This window comes from Nerophis lumbriciformis, linkage group LG04 (assembly GCF_033978685.3).
Source record: "Nerophis lumbriciformis linkage group LG04, RoL_Nlum_v2.1, whole genome shotgun sequence".
In the NCBI taxonomy this organism is placed as follows: domain Eukaryota; kingdom Metazoa; phylum Chordata; class Actinopteri; order Syngnathiformes; family Syngnathidae; genus Nerophis; species Nerophis lumbriciformis.
Window position 1 is genome coordinate 63,036,737 of NC_084551.2, and position 15,764 is coordinate 63,052,500.

Sequence of the window (15,764 nt, forward strand, 5' to 3'; positions counted from 1 at the left end):
CTATTTCTGTTCAAAATTGTTTGAAATGTCAAATGTTTAAATATTAACTGTCAGTTTACTGTACTGTGCCAACTGTACTACTATATGAGTACATATTTTCTATTGTTTCATTGAAAATAAAACAGCAAAGTCCATTTGGCTGTCATCTGTTTTAATTATGAGACACAATTGTGTCAAAGTCATGATTTTTTCTTTTTTCATGCTTGAAATAAGAAATGATGACTTTAAAAAAGTAGTTTTATACTTGTGAGTGTTGATGACACAGCTTTGCAACACTTGATATTCTAGTTTCAAGCATGTTTTACTCAATATAGGTCATCAAATCTCAGCAACAAGCTGTAATAGCTTACTGAGATCATTTAGGACCAAAACACTTAAAACAAGTAAAACACTCTAACATAAAATCTGCTTAGTGAGAAGAATGATCTTATCAGACAGAAAATATGCAAATATCAGCCTTATTTGACATATTTCATCTTACTTAGATTTGACTTTTTGCAGTGAGTAAGTCGAAAAAAACAACAACCACTGTTTGTTTTTTTTCACTAAAATTCTGTCAACTGAGCTGTCAGTTTTTTTTTTTTAATCCACGGTTGATGATTTTATGGTATCACATTTTATTATGGTAAAAAAACTGGCAGCTGAGTTGCCAAAATTAAATTAAACAGCGGTACTGTATTTCTATTTACAGTAATATGTCGTAGAAAATAATTAAATAACACCACACTGCAAAAAGTGAAATCTAAGTAAGATGAAATATGTCAAATAAGGGTGATATTTGCTTATTTTCTGTCTGATAAGATCATTCTTCTCACTAAGCAGATTTTATGTTAGAGTGTTTTACTTGTTTTAAGTGTCCTAAATGATCTCAGTAAGATATTACAGCTTGTTGCTGAGATTTGATGACCTATATTGAGTAAAACATGCTTGAAACTAGAATATCAAGTGTTGCAAAGCTGTGTCATCAACACTCACAAGTATAAAACTACTTTTTTAAAGTCATCATTTCTGATTTCAAGCATGAAAAAAGAAAAAAATCATGACTTTGACACAATTGTGTCTCATAATTCAAACAGATGACAGCCAAATGGACTTTGCTGTTTTATTTTCAATGAAACAATAGAAAATAGGTACTCATATAGTAGTACAGTTGGCACAGTACAGTAAACTGACAGTTAATATTTAAACATTTAACATTTCTAACTATGTTGAACAGAAATAGTTCATGCACATTCAGATAAATTCCTCAAAATTACAATTGAAACATTTTTGGGCGGGGGCCGGGCTGTATATATGCGCACTAATTGACTGAAAGAGCACGCACTTGGCGCGATGATGTCATGTTATCCATGGAAAAATGCATTTTTAGACAATATGATTTGCCTGAGCGGCTAGGAGACCCCGAGAGTAACAAGCGCTTGCCTTGTTGCCTTTCCATTAAGAACAATAAATTAGTTTTTAGTATACGTTTGCTGCTTAAAAAGAAATGTAATGCCGAGCGCATATCATTATGTCAAGATAATGGCACTAGCATTTACTTCATTTAAGAATATTTTTCAACATATTGAGCAAAAAGGTCTCTTTTTTTTTTTCTACCAAGAAAAGTACACTTATTAGTGAGAATATACTTATTTTAACATATTTTTTGGTTATTTGAGGTTAGCTAATTTTAATTGTTTTGGAAAGTCTTGACAAGCCAATTTTTCTTGTTCTATTGGTAGATAATTTTGCTTAGTTCAAGTAAAATACCCCTCATTTTTGTATTTTTTTTCTTGTTTTTGAACACTGATTTTTTCCAGTGTGTAAGTCTTTGCTGTCGTCCAGCATTCTGTTTTTGTTTACCTTGCAGCCAGTTCAGTTTTAGTTCTGCATAGCCTTCCCTAAGCTTCAATGCCTTTTCTTAGCGGCACTCGCCTTTTGTTTATTTTTGGTTTAAGAATTAGACACCTTTTTACCTGCAAACCATTGTCGTCGTTCCCGACATCCTCAAAGCAATTAGCTACCTGCTGCCACCTACTGGTATGGAAGAGTATTACGCGGTTACTCTGCCGAGCTCTAGACAGCACCGACACTCAACAACGGCACATTTACGGATTATAATTACTGGTTTGCAAAAATATTATTAGTGAGAATATACTTATTTTGAGCTATTTTTGGGTTCATTGAGGTTAGCTAATTTGACTTGATTTGGAAAGTCTTGACAAGCCAAATTTTCTTGTTCTATTGGCAGATAATTTTGCTTAGTTCAAGTAAAATACTCCTCATTTTTGTATTTTTTTGTCTTGTTTCTGAACACTGACGTTTTGCAGTGTACAAATTTTACATCAAAAGTCTGGCAACTAAGCTGCCAGTTGTTTTCTGTAAAAAAAAACAGTGGTCAAATCCACAGATTTGTTTTACTCTTTGCGTAAAAAGAATGTAAAATATTTAAATTCATAGGCAAATTCATGAATTATTTACAGTTACAAGCATACTTGCCAACCTTGAGACCTCCGATTTCGGGAGGTGGGGGGTGGGGGCGTGGTCGGGGGCGGGGCGGGGCGTGGTTGGGGGCGTGGTTAAGAGGGGAGGAGTATATTGACAGCTAGAATTCACCAAGTCAAGTATTTCATACATATATACTGTATATATCTACATCCTGAAAAAATGCAAACAAAACTGTGTTTAGATCATTGATACTTCAAACTTGCATAAATATAACATGAATATAACATAACTTGGCTTCTGAGAGCTTCAAAATGTAATAAATAAAATGCTAAAGTTATTGATAAACAATTATTTTAATAAATAAATATGGTCATTTTAAAAATGAATTATCATGATAATTTAAAATTAATTATTTCAAATATGTTTATTTTATAATTTTTATAATTCTATGGCTTGATGTAATAAGGAGTCAGAAAAAATAAAAATCAATCAATCAATCAATCAATGTTTATTTATATAGCCCTAAATCACAAGTGTCTCAAAGGGCTGCACAAGCCACAACGACATCCTCGGTACAAAGCTACTAATACAAAGGTATTGCGTATGATGTCGCCTAGCGGCAGCATGTAAATACTGAAGAGTGCAGGGCCAAGAACCGAACCCTGAGGAACTCCGCACGTTACCTTAACATAGTCCGAGGTCACATTATTATGGGAGACGCACTGCATCCTGTCAGTAAGATAAGAGTTAAACCACGACAAAGCTAAGTCTGACATACCAATACGTGTTTTGATACGCTCCAATAAAATGTTATGATCGACGGTATCGAAAGCAGCGCTAAGATCAAGAAGCAGCAACATAGATGACGCATCAGAATCCATCGTTAGCAGTAGATCATTAGTCATTTTTGCGAGGGCTGTCTCCGTAGAGTGATTTGCCCTGAAACCGGATTGAAAAGGTTCACAGAGATTGTTAGACACTAAGTGTTCATTTAGCTGCTGTGCGACAATTTTTTCGAGGATTTGCGAAATAAAGGGAAGGTGGGACACCGGTCGGTAGTTTACCATGAGGTCAGGATCAAGGTTAGGTCTTTTGAGCAGAGGATGAATAACCGCTTTCTTGAATGCTAGGGGAACAGTGCCAGAGGAAAGTGATAAGTTTATAATATTTAGCACTGATGGACCTAATAATACAAAAAGCTCCTTAATAAGTTTCCCAGGAAGTGGGTCAAGTAAACATGTTGTTTGTTTTATCCCACTTAAAAAATAAAAATACAATTAATGTTGATGTTTTTAGCAAAATATAGTAACTATCGTGGGATCACACTCCTCAGCCTTCCCGGTAAGGTCTATTCAGGAGTACTGGAGAGGAGGCTACGCCGGATAGTCGAACCTCGGATTCAGGAGGAACAGTGTGGTTTTCGTCCTGGTCGTGGAACTGTGGACCAGCTCTATACTCTCGGCAGGGTCCTTGAGGGTGCATGGGAGTTTGCCCAACCAGTCTACATGTGTTTTGTGGACTTGGAGAAGGCATTCGACCGTGTCCCTCGGGAAGTCCTGTGGGGAGTGCTCAGAGAGTATGGGGTATCGGACTGTCTGATTGTGGCAGTCCGCTCCCTGTATGATCAGTGCCAGAGCTTGGTCCGCATTGCCGGTAGTAAGTCGGACACGTTTCCAGTGAGGGTTGGACTCTGCCAAGGCTGCCCTTTGTCACCCATTCTGTTCATAACTTTTATGGACAGAATTTCTAGGCGCAGTCAAGGCGTTGAGGGGATCTGGTTTGGTGGCTGCAGGATTAGGTCTCTGCTTTTTGCAGATGATGTGGTCCTGATGGCTTCATCTGGCCAGGATCTTCAGCTCTCACTGGATCGGTTCGCAGCTGAGTGTGAAGCGACTGAGATGAGAATCAGCACCTCCAAGTCCGAGTCCATGGTTCTCGCCCGGAAAAGGGTGGAGTGCCATCTCCGGGTTGGGGAGGAGATCTTGCCCCAAGTGGAGGAGTTCAAGTACCTCGGAGTCTTGTTCACGAGTGAGGGAAGAGTGGATCGTGAGATTGATAGGCGGATCGGTGCGGCGTCTTCAGTAATGCGGACGCTGTATCGATCCGTTGTGGTGAAGAAGGAGCTGAGCCGGAAGGCAAAGCTCTCAATTTACCGGTCGATCTACGTTCCCATCCTCACCTATGGTCATGAGCTTTGGGTTATGACCGAAAGGACAAGATCACGGGTACAAGCGGCCGAAATGAGTTTCCTCCGCCGGGTGGCGGGGCTCTCCCTTAGAGATAGGGTGAGAAGCTCTGACATCCGGGAGGAGCTCAAAGTAAAGCCGCTGCTCCTCCACATGGAGAGGAGCCAGATGAGGTGGTTCGGGCATCTGGTCAGGATGCCACCCGAACGCCTCCCTAGGGAGGTGTTTAGGGCACGTCCGACCGGTAGGAGGCCGCGGGGAAGACCCAGGACACGTTGGGAAGACTATGTCTCCCGGCTGGCCTGGGAACGCCTCGGGGTCCCACAGGAAGAGCTGGACGAAGTGGCTGAGGAGAGGGAAGTCTGGGCTTCCCTGCTTAGGCTGCTGCCCCCGCGACCCGACCTCGGATAAGCCGAAGAAGATGGATGGATGGATGGATAGTAAACATTTATTTAGTTTTTTTTTAAATTAATAAATATATTTATTTTTAGGTAAGATAAACATAATAATACAATGTATCTTTAGTCTGGATGATTTAGTTCTTGTCACCCTGTTGTCCTCCCGTCGTGAAAAAAGGCTGTCCTCACTCAGGTCCGCATGGAGCTGGAGGGGGCGTGGCCTCCAGCTCCGGCTGAAAATCGGGAGATTTTCGGGAGAATATTTGTCCCGGGAGGTTTTCGGGTGAGGCGCTGAATTTCGGGAGTCCATCCATCCATCCATCCATCCATCCATCTTCTTCCGCTTATCCGAGGTCGGGTCGCGGGGGCAGCAGCCTAAGCAGGGAAGCCCAGACTTCCCTCTCCCCAGCCACTTCGTCCAGCTCCTCCCGGGGGATCCCGAGGCGTTCCCAGGCCAGCCGGGAGACATAGTCTTCCCAACGTGTCCTGGGTCTTCCCCGTGGCCTCCTACCGGTCGGACGTGCCCTAAACACCTCCCGAGGGAGGCGATCGGGTGGCATCCTGACCAGATGCCCGAACCACCTCATCTGGCTCCTCCCGATGTGGAGGAGCAGCGGCTTTACTTTGAGCTCCCCCCGGATGACAGAGCTTCTCACCCTATCTCTAAAGGAGAGCCCTGCCACCCGGCGGAGGAAACTCATTTCGGCCGCTTGTACCCGTGATCTTGTCCTTTCGGTCATAACCCAAAGCTCATGACCATAGGTGAGGATGGGAACGTAGATCGACCGGTAAATTGAGAGCTTTGCCTTCCGGCTCAGCTCCTTCTTCACCACAATGGATCGATACAGCGTCCGCATTACTGAAGATGCCGCACCGATCCGCCTGTCGATCTCACGATCCACTCTTCCCTCACTTGTGAACAAGACTCCGAGGTACTTGAACTCCTCCACTTGGGGCAGGGTCTCCTCCCCAACCCGAAGATGGCATTCCACCCTTTTCCGGGCGAGAACCATGGACTCGGACTTGGAGGTGCTGATTCTCATCCCAGTCGCTTCACACTCGGCTGCGAACCGATCCAGTGAGAGCTGAAGATCCTGGCCAGATGAAGCCATCAGGACCACATCATCTGCAAAAAGCAGAGACCTAATCCTGCAGCCACCAAACCAGATCCCCTCAACGCCTTGACTGCGCCTAGAAATTCTGTCCATAAAAGTTCAGAACAGAATGGGTGACAAAGGGCAGCCTTGGCGGAGTCCAACCCTCACTGGAAACGTGTCCGACTTACTGCCGGCAATGCGGACCAAGCTCTGACACTGATCATACCGGGAGCGGACCGCCAAAATCAGACAGTCCGATACCCCATACTCTCCGAGCACTCCCCACAGGACTTCCCGAGGGACACAGTCGAATGCCTTCTCCAAGTCCACAAAACACATGTAGACTGGTTGGGCAAACTCCCATGCACCCTCAAGGACCCTGCCGAGAGTATAGAGTATAGAATTTCGGGAGTCTCCCGGAAAATTTGGGAGGGTTGGCAAGTATGGTTACAAGCGGCCCTCTTAATGGCAGCCATGACTGCGGTGTGGCCCTCAATGAAAACAAGTTTGACACCTCTGGTCTGGTGGGACAGGACAAAGTTAAGTGGGAGAAAATGCAGTCCTCTATAAATGATTTAACGTTTCTCTCCGGCCCGGTAGCAAATGCTTCACGGACCGGTGGTTGGGGACCAGTGATTTAGCAGATGCGAGAGGAAGATGCTGACCTTGCACAATGAGGTAGACGTGGGCGATGCGGAGCTTGTTGCTGGCCTGGAAGGTGCAGGTGTAGGGCCCCTCGTCGCTCACCTGCACCTTGTGGATGTGGATGGAGAAGTCGCTGCTGTTGTTGTTCACCAGCGTCACGCGCTTGTCCAGCGACCACTTGTCCTTGCCCGTGAACAGGATGTTGGAGCGGTTCAGCCACGCCTTGTGGGTCACCTCCTCGTCGATGTGACACCTGCAAGGGAAGTGCGTTTCATCGTTAGGCGGCGCTGTCAAAAAGGACCCTTGGAAGTCACCCATAAGGGTTTCAGCCAGAAGTCATAAATATTCATTTTTTTATTGACAGTTTAGCTTAAGAACTTATTCATTATTCATGTACAAAGCCCAAAAGCAGTGAAGTTGTCATGTTGTGTAAATGGTAAATAAAAAGAGAATACAACAAATCCTTTTCAACTTATATTCAATTGAATAGACTGCAAAGACAAGATATTTAACGTTCCAACTTTCGTTATTTTTTTCCAAACATTAGCTCATTTGGAATTTGATGCCGGCAACATGTTTCAAAAAAAGAGTGAGAAAGTTGAGGAATGCTCATCAAAGACTTATTTGGAACATCCCACAGGTGAACAGGCTAATTGGGAACAGGTGGGTGCCATGATTGGGTATAAAAGCAGCTTCCATGAAATGCTCAGTCATTCACAAACAAGGACGGGGCGAGGGTCACCACTAAGGCTGCAGCTAACGATTATTTTTCTATCGATTAATCTATAGATTATTTTTTCGATTAATCGGTTAATCTATAGATTATTTTTTCGATTAATCTATAGATTATTTTTCCTTTTATCGATTATTTTTTTATTTAAACTGAAGATGAAAAAATAAATGTAGGCCAGTTTTTTCAAAAGCCATGGCTTTTATTTACAAAAAAAAAAGTATGGCCACTCAGTCAACATTGACAACAACATGACAAAATTATTTAAAACTTTAACATTTAACAAAATTAAAAGTAGCTTATTTGCTTTTTAATGTGCAAATATAAAAGTAAACATCCAGTGCAAATCTTAATATTCTGCAATAGTATAAGCATTTCTAAAGTAAAAGTATTGCTTATTTTGCTTTAAAATGTGCAAAAATAAAGATAAACATCCAATTCAAAAAAGTGCAAAACGGAAATATTCTGTAACAACAGTGTAAACATTTCAACAAAAGTAAAAGTATTGCTTATTTGCTAAAATGTGCAAAAATAAAGATAAACATCCAATACAAAAAAGTGCAAAATTAAATATTCTGTAACAACAGTGTAAACATTTCAACAAAAGTAAAACTTTTGCTTATTTTGCTTAATAACACAACAATGATAGTATGATTAAAGTGAAAGTTAATTGTTCGTTTGTACATAGTATACGTAACTGTTAATGTTGTAAAAGGTATTTGCACAACTAATTAACGTTAGCGTTAACACTGAACAGGCACGCCAAACTCTCCTCTCAGAGCGAAACGGTGCTTTAGTTTATGAATTTACAACGCAGATACAAATGACACATTCATGTTTTTGTGTAATGATGACAACGTATACTCACGCGGACGATTGACTAGTTGATGGTGATGGCAAGAACGCTGCCGTTGTGCTGCTATGATAGGCCATTTCCGCTCGACACAGTGTGCATACAACAACATTATTAGCAGAGGTGGGTAGAGTAGCCAGAAATTGTACTCAAGTAAGAGTACTGTTACTTTAGAGATTTATTACTCAAGTAAAAAGAAAGGAGTAGTCACCCAAATATTTACTTGAGTAAAAGTAAAAAGTATGTTGTGAAAAAACTACTCAAGTACTGAGTAACATACACACACATATCATATATATATATATATATATATATATATATATATATATATATATATATATATATATATATATATATATATATATATATATACATACATTGATATATACAGTATATAATTTATATTTATTTATTTTGCCGTTTTTGTTTACATGTTAAAGGTGTTTTAATAATTATACATGCATGTTTAACATATAGATTCCTTTCTTTCATGAAGACAAGAATATAAGTTGGTGTATTACCTGATTCTGATGACTTGCGTTATGTAATCAGACAGTAGTGATGATAACGTCCACGTTTTCAAATGGAAGAGAAAAAAAGTTCCTCCTTCTGTCTAATACCACATGACAGTGGTTGGTTTTTGGCTTCTTATTCGTCCAGCTTCCATATTCGTTTTTATACACTTTACAAGAAATACATTGGCGGCAAACTCCGTAGCTTGCTAGCTTGTTTGCGCTGGCTTTCGGAGACTCTTATTTTGAAAGCGCAGGCGCGATGGAGCGGCACTTTTATTGTGAAGACAGGAACTGTGCAGTCAGTCTTTAGGCTTTTGACGGGATGTACGGTTGAAATAAAAAAAGGGTCTTTTTTCCTTCACACTTTTGATTGATTGATTGGAACTTTTATTAGTAGATTGCACAGTACAGTACATATTCTGTACGATTGACCACTAAATGGTAACACCCGAATACGTTTTTAAACTTGTTTAAGTCAGGTCATGTGACCACCTGGCTTTGTTTGATTGGTCCAACGTCACCAGTGACTGCATCTGATTGGTGGAACGGAGTGAAACGTCACCAGTGACTGTATTTGTTGAAACGCAGGCACTATGAAGGTCTGTCTGACAGACCAAAACAAACAAAGCGTGCATTAACAGATCGATAAAAATTAGTAGCGAGTAGCGAGCTGAATGTAGATAAAAGTAGCGGAGTAAAAGTAGCGTTTCTTCTCTATAAATATACTCAAGTAAAAGTAAAAGTATGTTGCATTAAAACTACTCTTAGAAGTACAATTTATCCCAAAAGTTACTCAAGTAGATGTAACGGAGTAAATGTAGCGCGTTACTACCCACCTCTGCCACTTTGTCAACAAATGCCTGAGCAAATTGTTTAAGAACAACATTTCTCAAGCAGCTATTGCAAGGAATTTCGGGATTTCACCATCTACGCTCCGTAATATCATCAAAAGGTTCAGAGAATCTGGAGAAATCACTGCACGTAAGCCATGATATTACACACCGTGGATCCCTCAGGCGGTACTGCATCAAAAAGCCACATCGGTGTGTAAAGGATATCACCACATGGGCTCAGGCACACTTCAGAAAACCACTGTCAGTGACTACAGTTGGTCGCTACATCTGCAAGTGCAAGTTAAAACTCTACTATGCAAAGCCAAAGCCATTTATCAACAACACCCAGAAACGTCGCCGGCTTCGCTGGGCCTGAGCTCATCTAAGATGGACTGATGCAAAGTGGAAAAGTCTTCTGTGGTCTGACGAGTCCACATTTCAAATTGTTTTTGTAAACTGTGGACGTCGTGTACTCCGGAACAAAGAGGAAAAGAACCATCCGGACTGTTCTAGGGTGAAAGCGTAAAAGGCAGCATGTGTGATGGTATGGGGGTGTATTAGTGCCCAAGACATGGGTATCTTACACATCTGTGAAGGCACCATTAATGCTGAAAGGTACATACAGCTTTTGGAGCAACATATGTTGCCATCCAAGCAACATTATCATGGACGCCCCTGCTTATTTGAGCAAGACAATGCCAAGCCACGTGTTACATCAACGTGGCTTCATAGTAAAAGAGTGTGGGTCCAGAGATTGAAAATGTGTGAAGGCTAAAATATGAGAAGGGAGACTGTTGAACAACTTAAGCTGTACATCAAGCAAGAATGGGAAATAATTCCACTTCAAAAATGTGTCTTCTGGAGCGGCATGCATCACAATGACGATACCAATGGTAAAAGTGATATCAGAAGGCCTCGTGCGGGTAGGAAATAAATGGTTGCAGTGGACTCTTGCATAGATTCTTCTTCTACTTAGATCTTTCTTCCTGAATGTGTTGTCAGCGTCCTTTCCTTCCTGACTTTATTTCCTGCCCACATGTATCGCCTCTGTGTGATCCATGTATTTTATTGTGTGTGCCATCCTTTCAAGCCTCTGTGTGATCCATGTGTATTGTTTGTGCCATCCTGTCAAGCCTCTGTGTGATCCATGTGTATTGTTTGTGCCATCCTGTCAAGCCTCTGTATGATCCATGTGTTTGTTTGTTCCATCCTGTCAAGCCTCTGTATGATCCATGTGTTTGTTTGTTCCATCCTGTCAAGCCTCTGTGTGATCCATGTGTTTGATGGTTTGTTCCTTCTTGTATCGCCTCTGCGTGATCCATGTGTTTGATGGTTTGTTCCATCCTGTCAAGCCTCTGTGTGATCCATGTGTTTGTTTGTTCCTTCTTGTATTTCCTCTGTGTGATCCATGTGTTTGATGGTTTGTTCCATCCTGTCAAGCCTCTGTGTGATCCATGTGTTTGATGGTTTGTTCCATCCTGTCAAGCCTCTGTGTGATCCATGTGTTTAGTTGTTTGTTCCATCCTGTCAAGCCTCTGTGTGATCCATGTGTTTTATTGTTTGTGCCATCCTGTCAAGCCTCTGTGTGATCCATGTGTTTGATGGTTTGTTCCGTCTTGTATCCCCTCTGTGTGATCCATGTGTTTGATGGTTTGTTCCATCCTGTCAAGCCTCTGTGTGATCCATGTGTTTTTTTTATCCTTCTTGTATCTCCTCTGTGTGATCCATGTGTTTGATTGTGTGTTCCATCCTGTCAAGCCTCTGTGTGATCCATGTGTTTGATGGTTTGTTCCTTCTTGTATCGCCTCTGTGTGATCCATGTGTTTGATGGTTTGTTCCATCCTGTCAAGCCTCTGTGTGATCCATGTGTTTGTTTGTTCCTTCTTGTATCTCCTCTGTGTGATCCATGTGTTTGATTGTGTGTTCCATCCTGTCAAGCCTCTGTGTGATCCATGTGTTTGATTGTGTGTTCCATCCTGTCAAGCCTCTGTGTGATCCATGTATTTGATTGTTTGTTCCATCTTGTATCGCCTCTGTGTGATCCATGTGTTTGATGGTTTGTTCCATCCTGTCAAGCCTCTGTGCGATCCATGCATTTGATTGTTTGTTCCATCTTGTATCTCCTCTGTGTGATCCATGTGTTTGATTGTTTGTGCCATCCTGTCAAGCCTCTGTGTGATCCATGTGTTTGATTGTTTGTTCCATCTTGTATCTCCTCTGTGTGAGCCATGTGTTTGATTGTGTGTTCCATCCTGTCAAGCCTCTGTGTGATCCATGTGTTTGATTGTGTGTTACATCCTGTCAAGCCTCTGTGTGATCCATGTGTTTGATTGTGTGTTCCTTCTTGTATCTCCTCTGTGTGATCCATGTGTTTGATTGTTTTTGCCATCCTGTCAAGCCTCTGTGTGAGCCATGTGTTTGATTGTTTGTTCCATCTTGTATCACCTCTGTGTGATCCATGTGTTTGATTGTGTGTTCCATCCTGTCAAGCCTCTGTGTGATCCATGTATTTAATTGTTTGTTCCATCTTGTATCTCCTCTGTGTGAGCCATGTGTTTGATTGTGTGTTCCATCCTGTCAAGCCTCTGTGTTATCCATGTGTTTGATTGTGTGTTTCATCATGTCAAGCCTCTGTGTGATCCATGTGTTTGATTGTGTGTTCCATCCTGTCAAGCCTCTGTGTGATCCATGTGTTTGATTGTTTGTTCCTTCTTGTATCTCCTCTGTGTGAGCCATGTGTTTGATTGTGTGTTCCATCCTGTCAAGCCTCTGTGTGATCCATGTGTTTGATTGTTTGTTCCTTCTTGTATCTCCTCTGTGTGAACCATGTGTTTGATTGTGTGTTCCATCCTGTGAAGCCTCTGTGTGATCCATGTGTTTGATTGTTTGTTCCTTCTTGTATCTCCTCTGTGTGAACCATGTGTTTGATTGTGTGTTCCATCCTGTCAAGCCTCTGTGTGATCATGTGTTTGATTGTTTGTTCCTTCTTGTATCTCCTCTGTGTGAGCCATGTGTTTGATTGTGTGTTCCATCCTGTCAAGCCTCTGTGTGATCCATGTGTTTGATTGTTTGTTCCTTCTTGTTTCTCCTTTGTGATCCATGTGTTTGATTGTTTGTTCCATCCTGTCAAGCCTCTGTGTGATCCATATGTTTGATTGTGTGTTCCATCATGTCAAGCCTCTGTGTGATCCATGTGTTTGATTGTGTGTTCCATCCTGTCAAGCCTCTGTGTGATCCATGTGTTTGATTGTTTGTTCCTTCTTGTATCTCCTCTGTGTGAGCCATGTGTTTGAGTGTGTTCCATCCTGTCAAGCCTCTGTGTGATCCATGGTTTGATTATTTGTTCCTTCTTGTTTCTCCTTTGTGATCCATGTGTTTGATTGTTTGTTCCATCCTGTGAAGCCTCTGTGTGATCCATGTGTTTGATGGTTTGTTCCATCCTGTCAAGCCTCTGTGTGATACATGTGTTTGATGGTTTGTTCCATCCTGTCAAGCCTCTGTGTTATCCATGTGTTTGATGGTTTGTTCCTTCTTGTATCGCCTCTGTGTGATCCATGTGTTTGATGGTTTGTTCCATCCTGTCAAGCCTCTGTGTGATCCATGTGTTTGTTTGTTCCTTCTTGTATCGCCTCTGTGTGATCCATGTGTTTGATTGTGTGTTACATCCTGTCAAGCCTCTGTGTGATCCATGTATTTGATTGTTTGTTCCATCCTGTCAAGCCTCTGTGTGATCCATGTATTTGATTGTTTGTTCCATCTTGTATCTCCTCTGTGTGATCCATGTGTTTGATTGTTTTTGCCATCCTGTCAAGCCTCTGTGTGAGCTATGTGTTTGATGGTTTGTTCCATCCTGTCAAGCCTCTGTGTGATCCATGTGTTTGATGGTTTGTTCCATCCTGTCAAGCCTCTGTGTGATCCATGTGTTTGATGGTTTGTTCCATCCTGTCAAGCCTCTGTGTGATCCATGTGTTTGATGGTTTGTTCCTTCTTGTATCGCCTCTGTGTGATCCATGTGTTTGATGGTTTGTTCCATCCTGTCAAGCCTCTGTGTGATCAATGTGTTTGTTTGTTCCTTCTTGTATCTCCTCTGTGTGATCCATGTGTTTGATTGTGTGTTCCATCCTGTCAAGCCTCTGTGTGATTCATGTGTTTGATTGTTTCTGCCATCATGTCAAGCCTCTGTGTGATCCATGTATTTGATTGTTTGTTCCATCTTGTATCTCCTCTGTGTGATCCATGTGTTTGATTGTTTTTGCCATCCTGTCAAGCCTCTGTGTGATCCATGTGTTTAGTTGTTTGTTCCATCCTGTCAAGCCTCTGTGTGATCCATGTGTTTGATTGTTTGTTCCTTCTTGTATCTCCTCTGTGTGATCCATGTGTTTGATTGTGTGTTCCATCCTGTCAAGCCTCTGTGTGATCCATGTATTTGATTGTTTGTTCCATCTTGTATCTCCTCTGTGTGAGCCATGTGTTTGATTGTGTGTTCCATCCTGTCAAGCCTCTGTGTGATCCATGTGTTTGATTGTTTGTTCCTTCTTGTATCGCCTCTGTGTGATCCATGTGTTTGATGGTTTGTTCCATCCTGTCAAGCCTCTGTGTGATCCATATGTTTGATGGTTTGGTCCTTCTTGTATCGCCTCTGTGTGATCCATGTGTTTGATGGTTTGTTCCATCCTGTCAAGCCTCTGTGTGATCCATGTGTTTGATGGTTTGTTCCTTCTTGTATCTCCTCTGTGTGATCCATGTGTTTGATTGTGTGTTCCATCCTGTCAAGCCTCTGTGTGATCCATGTATTTGATTGTTTGTTCCATCTTGTATCTCCTCTGTGTGAGCCATGTGTTTGATTGTGTGTTCCATCCTGTCAAGCCTCTGTGTTATCCATGTGTTTGATTGTGTGTTCCATCATGTCAAGCCTCTGTGTGATCCATGTGTTTGATTGTGTGTTCCATCCTGTCAAGCCTCTGTGTGATCCATGTATTTGATTGTTTGTTCCATCTTGTATCGCCTCTGTGTGATCCATGTGTTTGATGGTTTGTTCCATCCTGTCAAGCCTCTGTGCGATCCATGCATTTGATTGTTTGTTCCATCTTGTATCTCCTCTGTGTGATCCATGTGTTTGATTGTTTGTGCCATCCTGTCAAGCCTCTGTGTGATCCATGTGTTTGATTGTTTGTTCCATCTTGTATTTCCTCTGTGTGAGCCATGTGTTTGATTGTGTGTTCCATCCTGTCAAGCCTCTGTGTGATCCATGTGTTTGATTGTGTGTTACATCCTGTCAAGCCTCTGTGTGATCCATGTGTTTGATTGTTTGTTCCTTCTTGTATCTCCTCTGTGTGAGCCATGTGTTTGATTGTGTGTTCCATCCTGTCAAGCCTCTGTGTGATCCATGTGTTTGATTGTTTGTTCCTTCTTGTTTCTCCTTTGTGATCCATGTGTGTGATTGTTTGTTCCATCCTGTCAAGCCTCTGTGTGATCCATATGTTTGATTGTGTGTTCCATCATGTCAAGCCTCTGTGTGATCCATGTGTTTGATTGTGTGTTCCATCCTGTCAAGCCTCTGTGTGATCCATGTGTTTGATTGTTTGTTCCTTCTTGTATCTCCTCTGTGTGAGCCATGTGTTTGAGTGTGTTCCATCCTGTCAAGCCTCTGTGTGATCCATGGTTTGATTATTTGTTCCTTCTTGTTTCTCCTTTGTGATCCATGTGTTTGATTGTTTGTTCCATCCTGTCAAGCCTCTGTGTGATCCATGTGTTTGATTGTTTGTTCCATCTTGTATCTCCTCTGTGTGAGCCATGTGTTTGATTGTGTGTTCCATCCTGTCAAGCCTCTGTGTGATCCATGTGTTTAGTTGTTTGTTCCATCCTGTCAAGCCTCTGTGTGATCCATGTGTTTAGTTGTTTGTTCCATCCTGTCAAGCCTCTTTGTGATCCATGTGTTTTATTGTTTGTGCCATCCTGTCAAGCCTCTGGGTGATCCATGTGTTTAATTGTTTGTGCCATCATGTCAAGCCTCTGTGTGATCCATGTGTTTGTTCCTTCTTGTATCGCCTCTGTGTGATCCATGTGTTTGATTGTGTTCC

The 15,764-nt window shown here is 41.9% G+C and overlaps 1 protein-coding gene across 1 annotated transcript in view; it reads right to left on the bottom strand.

Moving 5' to 3' along the window:
• iglon5 (IgLON family member 5) overlaps nt 1-15,764 on the bottom strand; it is a 493,945-nt gene that overhangs the window by 66,355 nt on the left and 411,826 nt on the right. Inside the window, exon 3 of the mRNA XM_061958753.2 lies at nt 6,774-7,006. Coding sequence (XP_061814737.2) covers nt 6,774-7,006 — 233 coding nt within the window. The remainder of the gene's footprint in view (nt 1-6,773; nt 7,007-15,764) is intronic.